The sequence below is a fragment of the Silurus aristotelis genome (genome assembly GCF_946808225.1).
Source record: "Silurus aristotelis genome assembly, chromosome: 1".
Classification (NCBI taxonomy): domain Eukaryota; kingdom Metazoa; phylum Chordata; class Actinopteri; order Siluriformes; family Siluridae; genus Silurus; species Silurus aristotelis.
Genome location: NC_139574.1, coordinates 21,753,685 through 21,771,154, shown reverse-complemented (window position 1 = coordinate 21,771,154; position 17,470 = coordinate 21,753,685). Strand labels below are relative to the sequence as shown.

The following is a 17,470-nucleotide window of genomic DNA, read 5'->3' as shown; positions in this document are numbered from 1 at the left end:
TAAAATGCATTTTATTTTTCAGCTATGGAGAAGTGCAGGTTTAGCGATACGTGGCTTGCAAATAAAATGAATTTATGGCTTGGTTAATGCCAGTTGCTAACAACGTATTTGTGTGTTTTCGTTGTCGTGATAGAGGTCTTAAAAATTCATAAATTTGACTTATTGAAACCTGCTGAAACCCTGCTTTAGTGGTAAGATTCACATTTCTTTTTTTATTGTTGGCCGTATTGGCAAATCTGGGAATAATAAATATTTATCTGTCTGTGACTGTCTTTGCTCTGTTTTCTGCTCCTGTAGTGGTGTTAGGTACTATTTGCTTCTGTGCAGGCTTTTTATGTGGTGTTGAGCCTTTATTTCGTTGCACCTAATAGTATATAGGCATTAACCAGAGCCAAAGACATGTCATGAGGAGAATAGACAAATGCTTTCCCGCCATGCAGTACATCATTGTTTAAGGCAAACACTATGATTAATATTGTGCAAGTGACCCTTTAGCTAATTTCATTCAATCTAGCTCCCATTTTCAGCCAGTGTAGTGGTGTTCTCCTTTGAGGGCCTTTACATGCATATGGTAATAGGCTGTGAATCAAAGGGCTTAATCAATAACAGTGTGAGCAAAGTCATTTTCAATAAAGACTCGCATTATTCCTCAGTGCCGAGCCTTATAGAACACTCTCCCTCTGCTTCTCCTTCTCTCATTCACTCTCTCTTTCTCGCTCTCTCTCTCTTTTCCCCTGCATTACTTCTTTCTTCCCTACTTTTCTCTCATCTCCTCTTTCACCCATCGTTCTCTTATTTTCATGCTTTTCTCCTGAAGGTGTTAGTCAAAGGTGATTTTCTTAGATGACTGATCTTCGTGTCTTAAAGCTTTCAGCCATCAGCAGCACATTCATGCAGTACCAAAGCCTAAAACATGCATGATTGTCGCAGTAATGAAGACAGACTACGGACATCATGCCATGTTGTACGTGTGTGTGTGTGTGTGTGTGTGTGTGTGTGTGTGTGTGTGTGTGTGTGTGTGTGTGTGTGTGTGTCCCTAATACAGGCTCGTCAGAAAGAGTCGTCTGCTGCCTGCCATCTTTGAAGTCATAGCGGTAAGTGCACGCAGAGCCTCTAGGCTGGATCCTTTCTCTGTTAGTGTGATTTATTTATTGCCTTGGGTCTCCCAAGCCAGCTTTAGTAAAGAATAAAGCATCCAGAAAATTGTACACTTTATGGGAATCATACCTCACTACAGAAATTTAAAGTTTACCTTTATGTGAGTCTGAGGAGAGAGGGTCTCTCAGTGTGGTTCAGATGAAACAGGGAATCACAGTGCTCCACACTCTGTGAAGGGAAAGTCTTTCAAAAAAGCACATTTTGAATGGTTCAAGGCGTAAACAGATATTCTGGCTTTTGCATTACTGTGAAGTAGCAACATGTGTTTTTCTTCAGCTATTGCTTGTGACGAGCTAATACAAGTACAAGCTAGAGTGAACTGGCCAACGGTTTGCCCTAGGCTGATAGTGTCTTCAAAATCAAATGACTACATTTTAAGCTTTCATTATTGTGATCTCTGTGACTTTGATACTTGGATATTAGTTCAACAGTGGACGAGTTTAGTATTTCAGAAACTGCTTGGCTTTATACAGAATGATACAAAAAAAAACATTGCAAGTGACAGTTCATTGGGTGGAAATGCCTTGATGATTGGAGTCGTCAGAGGAACATTTCCAGGTTGGTTCAGGCTGCCAAGAATGATATACAGGTGCATCTCCATAAATTAGAATATCATTAAAGTTGATTTATTTTAGTAATTCAATAGAAAAAGTGAAACTCGGATATTATATAGATTCATCACACACAGACTGATATATTTCGTGTTTAATTATTTATTTATTATTTGATAATTATGGCTTACAGCTAATGAAATCCCAAAATTCAGTATCTCAGAAAATTTGAATATTGTCACACTCTAATCAGCTAATTAAATCCAAACACCTGCAAATTTTTCTTGAGCTTTTAAATGGTGTCTCAGTCTGGTTCAGGCTACACAATCATGGGGGAAGACTGCTGACTTGACAGTTTTCCAGAAGACGATCATTGACAAGATTTTGCATTTCATTTGGAAATCAAGGTCTCAGAGTCTGGAAGAAGAGAGGAGAGGCACAGAATCCAAGTTGCTTGAGGTCCAGTGTAAAGTTTGCACAGTCAGTGGTGGTTTGGGGAGTCGTGTCATCTGCTGGTGTTGGTCCACTGTGTTATATCAAGTCCAAGGTCAGCAAAGCCATCTACCAGGAAGTTTTAGAGCACTTCATGCTTCCCTCTGCTGACCAGCTTTATGGAGATGCAGATTTCAACCAGGATTTGGCACCTGCCCACACTGCCAAAAGCACCAAAAGTTGGTTAATTAACCATGATGTTGGGAATCTATGGGGTATTGTCAAGAGGAAAATGAGAAACAAGAGACCAAAAAATGCAAATGAGCTGAAGGCCACTGTCAAAGAAACCTGGGCTTCCATACCACCTAAGCAGTGCCATAGACTGATCACTTCCATGCCACACCGATTTGAGGCAGTAATTAAAGCAAAAGGATCTCCTACCAAGTATTGAGTACATATACAGTAAATGAACATACTTTCCAGAAGGCCAACAATTTACTAACATTTTTTCTTTTTTTTCTTTTTTTTTATTGGTCTTATGGAGTATTCTCTGTTTTGAGATGGTTAATTGTTGGGTTTTTGTTAAATGTGAGCCAAAATCATAAAACGTTAAATAAACACTTGAAATATAGTCTGTATGTGATGAATCTATATAATATAAGAGTTTCACATTTTGTATTGAATTACTAAAATAAATAATTTTTAAATTATATTCTAATGTATTGAGATGCACCTATAATAACTTATAAGATCACTTTATAACTTTCTTCTTTTTCTTCTTCGTCTTCTTTCGGCTTCTCCCATTAGGGGTCACCACAGCAGATCATCCATCTCCATTCCTCCCTGTCCTCTACATCTGCCTCTTTTAAACCAAATGATCACTTTATAACTGTAGTGAGCAGAAAAGCATCTCAGCATACACAACATAAAAACCTTGTGGTGAATGTGCTATACCAGCAGTAGACTACTAAAGTTCCATTCTGACAGCCAAGAACTAGGACTTAAGGTGATAATGTAAACATTGACATCCAAAGTAGACAGTTTCAGATCTAGTATTTTTATTTTTTCAAGATTTTAAAAGTCCTGTTTTGTTTAGTGTGTGTGTGTGTGTGTGTGTGTGTGTGTGTGTGTGTGTGTGTGTGTGTGTGTGTGTGTGTGTGTGTGTGTGTGTGTGTGTATATATAATATATATATATAAATGAAATCCCTTCTCTGTGAAATGGGTCACTGTTGGTGTTAATGCCATTATACAGCTTTTCTTACAGTCAATGTAGAAATGTTCTGATGTTATTTATCTTTCTTTGATTTATGAATTTATGTCAGTGCACATACACAGTGAAAAATATAAGGTAAAACATTTATACAAAAATAGTATATTAGCCATGTAAGACCATGCTTTTTCTTTTTAAAAATAGAGAGGGTGTTAAATAGTTGTATTCCCACCTTACACTGAGTTATTATGTAAATGAAGCAGTCAGTACTGACCCATCAAAGCATAATGTAATTGGCTTGCAGATTTAATGGAGTAGAGATGGGAGACGTGCAGAAGGTTCCATTCTCATTAGAGAGAATCTTTCTCTCTGTCAACAGTCAACCTCCTCTGGCCTCAATCCACTGTTAGCAGTGCACATTTTAAGAGCGCAGTGCCCAAGCGGCTCCTGATCCAATATGCCACTCTGGAAAAAAAGGCACTTAAGTGGATGTGAATAGCTCTGTGGAAGTCCACTGTTATTACTTCCTTGCATTTTGGCAGGCCTCATATGGGAATATTTGATAGATGCTCACCGTCAAATTAAATTACAGCAAAACCGACCTAATGAATTTTAGGTCTGGTTGATTATATAAACTCAGAATTTGTCATTGCAAAAATAATGAATCATGAATGATCAATGAAATCAACAGTGTAAAAATCTTGTCTTTCTGAAATATAATCTTACTGCTAAATCGCCACGCAACCTGCACCTTGTTTTTAAATATTGTATCTCCTACCTTTGGCTATGGCTATAACAGCTAACTCACTACACTGATCCTATATCAGACTTTTTCTTTTGAGCTTTGTACACTGTAGAGTAACATACTCTGCCTCTGTCTCTGTGTGCCTTGGGCTTCTGTTGGATATGATGTCACCTGACAGTACGGATCATTCTAAAGAGAGAGCGTGAAACTGATGTTTCTACGAGCCGAGAGGAAAAATGTAGCCATTTGCACACATTGTCTGAGGAAGAAATAAAAATGCTTTTACTGTAGCTGTCAGGGTGAGGAGAATGCATATTCAATACTGAGTTCAGAGCTCAAGATAAGATTACTGTATTTAGGAGTTGTATTGTATAAAGCACTGTCATGCAGTTAATATTGTGGCAGTTAAAGCTGTGTTAAATAGGACTGCATCATGTAGAGAGTGTGTATTGTGAAGCAAAATAATAAAGTATACTAGGGCTTGCATATATGAGGTGGTGGAAAGCAGGTTAAATGTAGTTTGTTTGGTTGGAAATATATCAGACTAGATGAAAACAAAATTTACAGTCTATTATATTGCGCAAGAAAACACTTAAATCATAGTTAAGATTGGGTGTGACAGATGAATAAATGAACAAATGCGTAATCCTCAGTAAGTAAATGTCCAATATACACATGCCCAGTATGTTCATTCATGTCATGAGAGTATAAACTGTTGACTCACAAAACTTTCCATGCACGATGACCTTGAGCTAGACTGAGAGTGACCTTTTAAGATGAGTCAAACATGTGTCTTATTTGATCCTGTGAAAATAGCACTTTAGAAATAAGGTTAACAAAAAATGATGTGCTTTAAAACTATTTTACGGGACTACTGTGGGTAACAGCCTGCCAACTGCATCAAAATGTGTTAAACAAAATGTTACCCAGGCTTGATTCTGAGTTTCTTCTCCTTTATTTTAAGGACTAGGGATTTGATTAATTATGCATTGTTCCAGACACCTGTACTCCACTCGTCATGTGAAACTGAACAGAAAAAGTAGTAGTCTACTGTCCATTACACTACTGGACTGGACTCTAGTAAAGATTTCTCTACTGCCTGTAGTTAGGGCTTTTCGAAGACTTCATTCTTGCCTCTGTCTCTTAGACCTGCTATGCTAACTGCCCTCCTTTGCCCTCTCTCCCTTCTTTCTCTTGTCAGCCTCACATTTACCTCTAATTAAAACTTTAAATTCATTTTCCTTTATCCCTCTTCTAGTTTCTTGCCTAGAAGCTTTGTCTACTCATTTTGCTTTTAATCATCTTTTTACCCCAAGCTTATTGCATGATTAAACCATGGTCTCCACAATCTCAGCATACGGGTATGGGTCTCAAGCAGAGTTCAACTCTGAATTTCTTTGTGTTTCCTGTTTTTTCCTGTAACTTTTCAATTGTTTTTTCAATTGGTAATGGTGATGAGCAGTACAGCAAAGAAGCAAGACAAAGCTGCCAGTAGACCGACTACTCTTGGCTGCACCCAGTTTTCTTTCTGTACAGTCATAAGCTGACTACTAGAATCTGCAGTAGCTTATATTTTTTTCACATTGCTTTAGAAGTGTTGTAAGAGAAAGGTTGATTGAACTGGGTCAAGCATTTCTAAATTACCTTGCTTGTGCTGTGAGTAATAATTGCATGCTAAAATAGCCTGAGCTTAATTTGAATAAGTTTAATTGTTTTATTGTATTATTAGTTGTTTTATTAATTAATATTATTAGTAATATGCTCTTTCAATGCCTCTGCTGCTTTACTAGGGGGGCTTCAATAAACTCACCCCCCACCCCCTCCACTTGTTCCTAATTTGTTTCCACAGGAGCATCAGAATAACATCCTTGGTGGCACCATGCAGAATGCTGTTGCTATCCTCGCGAACCTGACTGGACTAAAGGACACAGACTTTCCACTTTTCTACCAGCAAGGTGATTTATTCCTCTGTATCTGCACTCAGTAATGGTTGCCACAGAAAAGGACATGGATATACAGTGGCCTCCCTAATGTTTGGTAGCCTTTCTGAGAATTAACGACATATAAGAAAAGAATAACATGTGAATAGTAATATTATACGTATAACTCAAACATTCAAGTATAGTTAAATTTTTTTTAGTTTCCAGTCTCTTCCTGTAACAAGCTTGGAGTCACTTGAGGAAGGATTTTGACCTGCATTTCCATGTGGAACAATTCAGACTCCTTTTTATCGTTAAGTTCAGGCTGCAGGTTTTCTTTAGGGTTGTTTGAGTAGAACTGTATTGTGTGCAGTGTTTGGTAATACAGTCATTTTTACTCATTTGTATAAAGCAATTGTCCTGGGGCAGTTTACATATGGAAGAAGTGACTGTATTCTGAGGTATATTCTAGTTTTACTTGGTTGAGTGTGTTTTCATTCCATTATCTGGTCCTTCTCACTCTGAGTGCTTGGTCTCTCTCTATCTCTCTCTTTCTCTTTCTCTCTTTGTGTGTGTGTGTGTGTGTGTGTGTGTGTGTGTGTGTGTGTGTGTGTGTGTGTGTGTGTGTAATGCAGTGTGGGCTACTTTTCCTGGTTTTCAATGATTGATGGTAAAGGCGAAAAGGGTGAGGGTGTTCATCTGGATTTTTGAGGGCTACTGTCAGACAGCAGTCCTTTTATCAGTGTGCTTATGTATGTGGGCTTGGCCTGGCAGCCCACATCTGAGTTGTTCAGCTCTCCCCTTGCCCTTTACTATGGCCCCTCTCTCTCTCTCTTCCTTACTCTCCCCTACTCTCCCTCTTCTGTCATCGAATGCTATCTACCAAAACACTGAATAGCTCTTTTACTCTCGGTCTCATCTATAGGCATTGAAAACGGATTTTTCTGCTTCTCTCACAGTTTTATTGTTGTTTCCAACCACTGAATACCCAGCATGCTTGGCCTCAGCTTCCCTGCATCCTGCTCCTTTGCTCCCTGTGCTGAATTATTGAGTGATGGATTTCTTTAGCCGTGCTCATGTTGACAGTTAGTCCTGTGTGCTGCTGTTAGCAGTAGGGTTATGCTGGTTCTCCATTAGCCTGTTAGCGCTGCGATGGAGCGAGTCCGATGCTGAGATGTGTGCCTGTGTGTGTGTTCTATGTTTGTTCCAAGCATGAAGAGATGAGTCAGAGACTGACACACACACACACTCTACATTTAACACCCTGCAGAATGAGAGAGGCACCTTAGGGGGAGAAAGAGCTTCAGCTAACACACACACACAAACACAGGCAGGAAATTCTGCCAAGGCAGTGGCTAGGAGAAGCATAGTTGAATCATTACTCTACCGGTTCTTATTCCACTGAGACATTCACTGATGCATGCATTACTGAAGAATGGACATGAAGTCATAGGGGGAAAATTTTTACCTCTCAGTGTGATTAGGTCATTGGAGAAAGCAAGGCGAAGGAAGAAGTGGAGAGATTTTGAGCTATTTCTTGTTAAAGTCTATGGAGGCTTATTGTCAGAAAGTAAAGATATTTATTTAATGGCCTTACAATACAAGCTCAGCACAATGGGGGGTTTAGATAAATGGCTCTTGCCTGAAATATTTTATATACTGTCAGTCTTCTGTCATTCAGCTTAGTAGTCGGATGTTTTTTTATTAAAGCGAAATGGAAGAAACACATTGGAAGCAGTATATACTGTTTCAGAGCACAGTGTGAATCCTGCATGAATTTGCACATATCCGAACCCCTTCCACGTCCTACACTGTAATTGCCTGTTTTCTTATTTTGGCGTGCATAGAATGTTTCTCCACATCAGAAGCAATGCTTCAGTCTTCTTCCCCAGCGAATGCTTCAGTAAGGGGGGGGCTGTCTCCACTCATTACAGCGCCAGGTCACATGCAGGTCACCTCATTCGGCTACCGTCATTACGCACCTTATCAGCCCCCCTCTCACGAAGGCCTGACCCAGCACTAAATATAACCCTGACAATTAGCGCTATCTTGCAAAAACTGGCTACTTTCCACAGTGTCGCTCGAGAAGGGGAGTAAGCGGAGGAAGCATGCTATAATTGGTCCTTTTAGGTGTGACTAGAAAGCTGTGGATGTGGGACGCAGCCTTAAGAGAGGAAGCGAAGTGAAGGGAAAGAGTGGTGAAGAAAGAAAAGAAAAGGGAACTAGAAGTGAGTGTGAGGAAGAAAATTGTAGAAAAGGAAGAACAGCGTTAACGGTTTGTTAAAACGAGAGGAGGGGGATTGTGAGGCAAGAAGGGGAGGGAGACATACCGAAAGGGAGATGAGTTTTATAATTGGTGAGATTTGCCTGCGTGAATGATAAGATCCCTGAGGGAGAGAGAACGAATAGACAGGCTCTATAAGTCCTGCCTGCCTCTCTTCTTTTCCTATTTCTAATGCAGGAGGGAAAACTGCTTTGCCGCTTCATTTAGAAACAACGAGTCAGACTCCAGCCCTTTGATTTTTCTAATGAAAATTGGTCTGGCAAGATGCCCTCTAAACCACTGTTCATGCATATATATATATGTGTGGTTCAGAGGTTCATTTTTGTAGCCTGCATTCTTTTGACATATTTTTTGCTCACGCACTGTAGTCCCGAGGAAGAAAAATAAAGGTGCGTTTCGGTGAATTGTGAACTGCTGACTTATTTGTTTTGCATACTTCACAGCGTGTCTACATCTTAAAGTATCATTTGCATGAATCATTTGACTGGAAGTACAGCCAGTAAATTAATGCCAGGAAATATTCTCAACTACAACTGTAAACATAAATATTTAGTGCTTTCAGGCTTCAGAGACTTATAACGTCATTTTCCACATTTTCCTTCCAGTGCTCGTAGCATTTGTCGTATTTTAACTTCCTTGAACTTAATTGTGGGTTCTTTATGATGCAGTTTTTATTTTACTGTAGTTTTCAGAGTTTTGCGCTAGAGAACACACTGTCTACAACTGTTAATGCAGCTGTGCAGTTATAATGTGTGGCTAAGCAGAGGCAGTTACTACACCATATCACTTATAAGCGGAAAAAAATAAAAAATACTACACAAATGCTTGATTAAATTCTGCTTGTACATACATTGTATTCACAGAATATATACACATCTGTATATATATTAAAATATATACAACATACAATATTTACACATCTGTGGATCTTCAGCATGCAGCATTCTGAGGTCCCTAAAAAAGTTTGTTTGTTCTTCTATTGTAGGTTTGTTTCAGTTTAGTTTAATGTTTTTTATCAAATTGGTGCTTCTTTCAAGTCGTTTAACTTCCTGCAGACTGTATCTAGTTGGATTCACGTTTGAGCTGACGACCAGCAATGCTTCAACATAAATCTTTTTTTTTTTTTTTTGCCTGGAAGGGTAGCTACTCTTCTGATGTAGCATCTTCTGATCTAACATCTGCCCTTTCATTGAGTGGGTGAAGCTTCCTCATAAAGCTCTTCCCAGCCTGTGGTCATGGAAGTGCTTCAGCTCTGCTCCTCTGGTCATGGGGATGTGGGTTGTGTGTGCATTCGGAATCATTGCAATTCGAGTGCTACAGTTCAAGTGGCTCCCGTGATCCGAGGTGACAGCTAGAATGTAGCAAAGCATGAGATAGGAGAAGTTATTATTTCAAGATGAACAGATTATTCATGTGCTCTTAATATTTCAACAATGTCTGTGCGAGCATTAAAAAAAAGCCACTAGGCAGAGAAAGCGGCAAAGGTTCAACGTCCTATGATGAAAGATGATATCTTTCAGGAACCTTATAATGGGATTGGTTGGAGAGAGAACAGGCATTTTATGAATTGTAACCCAGTCTCTTTGTATAGAGGACTGTTGCACAGAAATTTTATCTCATGCTTCATACTTTTTCATAGATCAGTATAGTTAGTGAGTGTGCAGTTACATCAGATATTTTTCTGCCTTGGTTAATTTGATTGTGTGTTCCATATTGTTGGTTTCTGTTTTTGTGGCTTTCTATAGATCGTTTCAGTCTTCTGCGTGGAGGCTTTATAAGTAAATAAACACAACTAAACATGTCGTATTTATGTTTCATTTATGATTTTGTACTTTCGACATGAGCACGTGAACATGACTCACTTGCCTTTCAAATGGTCAGAACAGTCATGAGTACGCTGTTGCTAGGCAACAATGGGCTAGCGAATGATTGATGCTGGTAAATTAGCTAGAACGCACCTAGCTGTCATTTGGAATACTGAAAGCTGTACTGAAAGTAGAAACGAGACAAAACTGTCAATAATATCAAGATTTCATTCGCATGTGTTGGGAAATGTCTAAGAAAAGAGCAACTTGCGTGAAAATTGCACCGTAATTTGTTGAGGTGTAATGATCAGAATGCAGAGGAAGCAATCATAAGCCAGTTATTACAGTTATTATTGATTATTAATGATTATAAATGTTACTATTAAAAACAAAAATCACTGGTATGTGAGATATGTGATCGTTCTTCTACAGATTCCGCACACCGTTGATCATATATCAGTCAGAGACTAATAAACTAGTGGCTACAATAAGATCTGACCTATTAATAGTGACCCTTTGCATAAATACAGTAAAGATTTATTATTGCATAAGTGTTCATTTGTGAATCACTGCGGTTATGATAAAAGTGTGTGTGTGTGTGTGTGTGTGTGTGTGTGTGTCTGCAGGTATAATCAAGCTGGTTTGCTCTGTGTTCATGGAGGCCGCAGCATTGTATGTGGAGAAAGAAGAGCGATGTGGAGTGAAGAGCTGTTGTGCTCTGCTGCTGTCTCTGCTGGACATCATCCACTGTCTGCTTAAACACCTCTCCTCCGTGGTCCGACTGGTTCTACAGGTAAGAGCGCTCCCTCGCCAGCCTCTCACACACACGTTCACGTTCACACACGCTTTCTTTCAGTCTTCTCTCTGACATGCCTTTCCCTCTTACTTTCTCTGATCAGTAAACATCTCTCACTCTGTCGCTGTCTCGCATCAGCTCTCCTTTCCCTTCCCTCTCTTTCTCTCTCTTTCCTTCTCTTTTTTTTACTCTCTTTCTCTCACCCTTAGGGAAGTCTCTCTCTGCCTCTGTCGCCCTAGGCGTGCTGTTAGGGGGTTCATGTCTGGGTCCTCTCCTAGCTGACGATTACATTGTTATGCAATGACACCTGGCATGCAGATAAGACTAGAATAGAATTATCACTGTGGTTTTCATGCTCCCACTCCGAGCTGCTGTTGTCATCCTCTCCAGCTGTGAGAACGCTATACAACATGCTAGTAGCTGAACCGAGCTAGCATTACTTAGAGAGATACACCTGTGTGTATTCGTACCTACACATGTGCATAAGTTTATGCTCGGCCTTTATATGTTTGTTTTTTTGTAGCTCATATCGTGGCTTGTACACCTGCGTTCGGGGTCTCCAGCAAGCTCATGGGAAAAAGTACAGTGAAGTTAGACATCTAACACAGCACAGTCATCAGGACCCCCCCTCCCCTCAGAGGGCCACCATGCCTTTCCCATTGGCCCTCATTACCCAGCTCTGGCTCTTTGTCTTCTGTCCTATGCTGTTCCATACATATTTATGCACGGACATGGCAAAAAAATGAATACGTAATGGAAATCAATTTTCCTGGAAAAAAAAAATGCAAAGCTCATTAAAAAGTGGCTGAAAATTCATTTGGGTGATAATGATAAAGAGAGAAGATGGCTCTCCCTAGCAGTTTTGTTACATCTCTCTCTCTCTCTCTCTCTCTCTCTCTCTCTCTCTCTCTCTCTCTCTCTCTCTCTCTCTCTCTCTCTCTCTCTCTCTCTCTCTCTCCCTCTCTCTCTCCCAGCCTCTATCCTTTCTCTATATCCTTACTCTGTCTCCCTTTTCTTTCCTCTTTCTCCTGCTCCCGCCTAGTTTCCTAGTCGCCGTCTCGAGCAGTCATTAATATTTGAAATGGATGAGGGAAATTTAATTGAGAAAGTGCTGCATTCGATATGACCAAGTGTCTATTGGGAATAATCACATTGCCTGCAGACTGTCAGTCTCTAGGAGATTTCCAGAACACTTGGCAGAAATCTGAGCGGCAATAAGACTACGAAATTGGGCAGGAGAGAGCAGAAAGCTGAACTCTGCTGAACCAGACGCTTCACTCTCAGTTTAGCACCTCTCTCGCCGGCTGCTGCCGTACACATTTTCTGAGTGTTTTGTGTTGTTTGTATCTATTTTGAACCACCATATTTCTTTCTCACTCTCTCTTTTGCTCTCTGCCTCTGTCTTCCTGTTCATGAAACTTAAGTATGTCTTGCTGACAGCTCCACTAATAGAGTGGGAGTTTGTTATTGTTTTTATGTGATTGGTGGTGGACTGTGTGCTGCAAACATTTTAGTGTAACAGCAGCAGCACTGGGCAGTGTAGTGTCTCTGGTTCTCCTTTTTGTATTATTAATGGTTTGGTCAGTTCAACCTTTACAGAGATAAATAGGTTATAAAATATAAAGTGCCTACAAGTTTAGTGTCTATAAGTTTATCTCTGATTAGCAGTACAGTGGTGAGAGTGGCAAGAAACTTCCTGAGATGGTATGAGGAAGAATCCTAATCTGGGTGACACCTTATGTCCATTCATTATAGTTTTTTCATTGTGAAGGTTTGCTTTTCAGTGATGGGTCTTTAATGCAGAACTGTTCATAAAAATTGCAGTGCTAAACCATTGCAGCACACCGTTTATATTAATTACAATGAAAATCCATCCTCATAGTACTTGAATTGCTCAGCAACTTCATGGATTTTTAGGCTGTTGATGTGGAACCATCCTCAGACTGAGACTGAGATCTCCAGTTAAAGAGCACTTAATCCAAAGGCAGGGTGTCGGAATGAATTGGGCAGATGCAAAAAGAAAAAAGGGATAGAAACACTGGTCACTGGTACCTCAGACATGTTTAGCCCGACACAGAGAGAGAGCGAGAACGCGAAAGAAAGAGAGAAGGGGAGTAGAGGAGCAACAGAGAGAGAGAAATAAGGATTATACAGTATCCTTGTTGTTACATAATAATTAAAGACACTGTATAGTGTGATCATGGTGCAAGAAAGAACTCCAGCAAGACTAACTATGGCAGTATAACCAGAAGGTAACACAGAAATGAGGGCTGTCTGAGGTATGAGACAGCCACCTTCAACAAACAAGTGAAAATGTGAAAAGTGGGTGGACTTAAGCATCCCAACATTTGACCAAAACACTATGTCCATGATCCCTCCAAATCTGCTTCTTTACTTAAGAAAAAACTGGTTGATTAAATAAATATAGACTTCAACAGATTATGGTCCACGTTTTGTAGCTATAACAGCCGCCACCCTTCTGGGGAGGCTTTCCACATTTTGGAGAGGTTTTGTGGGGACGTTTTGGGCATTTATCCAGTCGAGCATTTGTGAGGTCAGGCACTGATGTAGGACGAGAAGGCCCGATTTGCAATTCTAGTTCATTCCAAAGGTGTTAGATGGAATGTCTTTATGGATCTTGTTTTGTGCACCGGGGCAAGGTAAAAAAATGCTAGAATAGATAAAGGTTTTTCTCAAACTGTTCTCACATAGAGGGAAGCGTAGCATTGTCCAAAATGTCTTGGTATACTGAAGCATTAACATTTCCCTTCACTGAAAGTATGATGCCTAACCCAAACCCTGTAAAACAGCCCTATACTGTTATCCCTCCTCCACCAGACTTTACAGTTGGCACAATGCAGTCAGTCACGTAACTTTCTACTGGCATCTGTGAAACCCAGACCAACCCATCAGACTGCCATACACAGGAGCCTGATTTGCCACTGAACACGTTTCCTCTGCTCCAGCGAAGTCCAGGGGGGGTTGAACTCTTAAGTGAAACTCTTTAGCTATGAGCTCAGCAGAGTAATATAGACTTTTACGCACCATGCCCCTCAGCACTTAGTGTGCCATCTCTGTGACTTTACATGGTCTTTCACTTTGTGGCTGAGTTGCTGCTGTTCCTAAACTCTTCTTCTTTGCAATAATACTATTTACAGCTGACTGCGAAATATCTAGCAGGGATGAAATTTTAGGAGCGGTCTTATTTCGAAGTACTACACTGGAATAATTAGGAGCTGTGTCCCAAAACTTTTGTCCTTGAACAGGTTTGGGTCTCCTACTTCAAGTGAGGGGAGATATTAATGCTACCATATCTAAAGACATCCCATACAATTGTGTACCTTTGTGGCAACAATTGTGTAGAAGAACGACATGTTTTCTGAAAAAGTAATGTGTCCTATTGCTTTTGTCCATATAATGTGTGTGTATGTATATGTGTATATATATATATATATATATATATATATATATATATATATATATATATATACAGTGAGGAAAATAAGTATTTGAACACCCTGCTATTTTGCAAGTTCTCCCACTTAGAAATCATGGAGGGGTCTGAAATTGTCATCGTAGGTGCATGTCCACTGTGAGAGACATAATCTAAAAAAAAAAATCCAGAAATCACAATGTATGATTTTTTAACTATTTATTTGTATGATACAGCTGCAAATAAGTATTTGAACACCTGAGAAAGTCAATGTTAATATTTGGTACAGTAGCATTTGTTTGCAATTACAGAGGTCAAACGTTTCCTGTAGTTTTTCACCAGGTTTGCACACATTGCAGGAGGGATTTTGGCCCACTCCTCCACACAGATCTTCTCTAGATCAGTCAGGTTTCTGGCCTGTCGCTGAGAAACACGGACTTTGAGCTCCCTCCAAAGATTCTCTATTGGGTTTAGGTCTGGAGACTGGCTAGGCCACGCCAGAACCTTAATATGCTTCTTACAGAGCCACTCCTTGGTTATCCTGGCTCTGTGCTTCGGGTCATTGTCATGTTGGAAGACCCAGCCTCGACCCATCTTCAATGCTCTAACTGAGGGAAGGAGGTTGTTCCCCAAAATCTCGCAATACATGGCCCCGGTCATCCTCTCCTTAATACAGTGCAGTCGCCCTGTCCCATGTGCAGAAAAACACCACCAAAGCATGATGCTACCACCCCCATGCTTTACAGTAGGGATGGTGTTCTTGGGATGGTACTCTTCAATCTTCTTCCTCCAAACACGTTTAGTGGAATTATGACCCAAAAGTTATATTTTGGTCTCATCTGACCACATGACTTTCTCCCATGACTCCTCTGGATCATCCAAATGGTCATTGGCAAACTTAAGACGTGCCTGGACATGTGCTGGTTCAAGCAGGGGAACCTTCCGTGCCATGCATGATTTCAAACCATGACGTCTTAGTGTATTACCAACAGTAACCTTGGAAACGGTGGTCCCAGCTCTTTTCAGGCCGTTGACCAGCTCCTCCCGTGTAGTTCTGGGCTGATTTCTCACCTTCCTTAGGATCATTGAGACCCCACGAGGTGAGATATTGCATGGCGCCCCAGTCCGAAGGAGATTGACAGTCATGTTTAGCTTCTTCAATTTTCTAATGATTGCTCCAACAGTGGACCTTTTTTCACCAAGCTGCTTGGCAATTTCCCCGTAGCCCTTTCCAGCCTTGTGGAGGTGTACAATTTTGTCTCTAGTGTCTTTGGACAGCTCTTTGGTCTTGGCCATGTTAGTAGTTGGATTCTTACTGATTTTATGGGGTGGACAGGTGTCTTTATGCAGCTAGAGAGCTCAAACAGGTGCATCTAATTTAGGATAATAAATGTAGTGTAGGTGGACATTTTAAAGGCAGACTAACAGGTCTTTAAGGGGCAGAATTCTAGCTGATAGACAGGTGTTCAAATACTTATTTGCAGCTGTATCATACAAATAAATAGTTTAAAAATCATATATTGTGATTTTGGATTATTTTTTTTTAGATTATGTCTCTCACAGTGGACATGCACCTACGATGACAAATACAGACCCCTCCATGATTTCTAAGTGGGAGAACTTGCAAAATAGCTGGGTGTTCAAATACTTATTTTCCTCACTGTATATATATGTGTGTGTGTATATATATATATATATATATATATATATATATATATATATATATATATATATATATATATATATATATAATGTGTGTGTGTGTGTGTGTGTATATATATATATATATATACACAATATATATATGTATATGTATGTATATATATATATATATATATACACATATATATACACAATATATATATTGTGTATATAAAGGTATACGTACGTGTGTGTGTGTATGTGTATATGTGTATATGTGTATATGTGTATATGTGTGTATATATATATATATATATACCAGCAAATTTATATCTGTGAATATGTTCTTTTCCAAAGTCTGACAGTGATGAAGACACTGAAGCAGTAGAAGGGCTCCTGCTCATCAACAAGCCACTTACTGATCTCAACAGCCTTCTCATTCAAATGGTCAGTGTCTGTGTCCATGCATGTGTGTCTGTCTTTACTTCTATTGAGGGGGAAAATATTATATATATATATATATATATATATATATATATATATATATATATATATATATATATATATATATATATATATATATATATATATATATATAGGGTTATTCAAAAATAATTATATACAATATTTTATTGAGGAAAAGTAATAAAAAAAATCCAGCCAAGTCACAATCAATTTAGATAACTCTTTTTTCAAATGGTCACTGACTCATTCCATGACGATGCTTGAGAACTGAAGCAATGCATCATGATAGCGGTTCATTCATTTTGAATAAACCTGTACGTATATATGTATATGTGTATACACAGTGCAACCTCGATACTCACTGGGGTTACATTTTATGACTCTCCTTTAGATTGTTCCTTTTTCAAGGGAAATTGTACAAAAACATTTTAAATTACTTGTCACAAATGTTTTATTTACTATTTTAAATGAATAATACAATAATAAAATAGTTGTAAAAATTTTTTATGTAATTTATTAGTACAAACTGTTTTGAATTGTTACTAGTTTCTAGTCACTCGCGGCTTTTCGCGAACTATTAGATTTTTCTTAATCCGGTTTCAAATGAAAAGTAGCAAACGATCGAGGTCGCGAGGGTCAAGGTCGCGAGTATAGAGGTTCCACTGTATATATATTACACACACACAACTCATTAATGATGTTTTAATTGGTTTGGAAAAACATAACTGCTCCTGGGGCATTAAGTAAGAAATCAGACTTGGACAGCGTGTCCCAAAGGTCTGAAAATGCACACTTTTGTAAGTAAAAAAAAAATACGCTACCTGATGGCCATTTTTGTAAATACACACAGAGTCATCTTTCCCAACTTTGTCTTTGCTGTTTGCCAGCAGTGTCGTGTGTGTGTGTGTGTGTGTGTGTGTGTGTGTGTGTGTGTGTGTGTGTGTGTGTGTGTGTGTGTGTGTGTGTGTGTGTGTGTGTGTGTGTGTGTGTGTGTGTGATGTGATTGCCCTGATTCCTGTTCAAGTCTATT

General features: G+C 39.3%; 1 protein-coding gene across 4 annotated transcripts in view; it reads left to right on the top strand.

Annotated features, from left to right (window-relative positions):
- ulk4 (unc-51 like kinase 4) overlaps positions 1-17,470 on the top strand; it is a 107,477-nt gene that overhangs the window by 60,213 nt on the left and 29,794 nt on the right. For all 4 annotated transcript variants that reach the window (XM_083550740.1, XM_083550738.1, XM_083550739.1 and 1 more), the window contains exons 31-34: positions 1,046-1,094; positions 5,947-6,052; positions 10,732-10,898; positions 16,333-16,422. In XM_083550740.1, the coding sequence (XP_083406866.1) occupies positions 1,046-1,094; positions 5,947-6,052; positions 10,732-10,898; positions 16,333-16,422 (412 nt within the window). The remainder of the gene's footprint in view (positions 1-1,045; positions 1,095-5,946; positions 6,053-10,731; positions 10,899-16,332; positions 16,423-17,470) is intronic.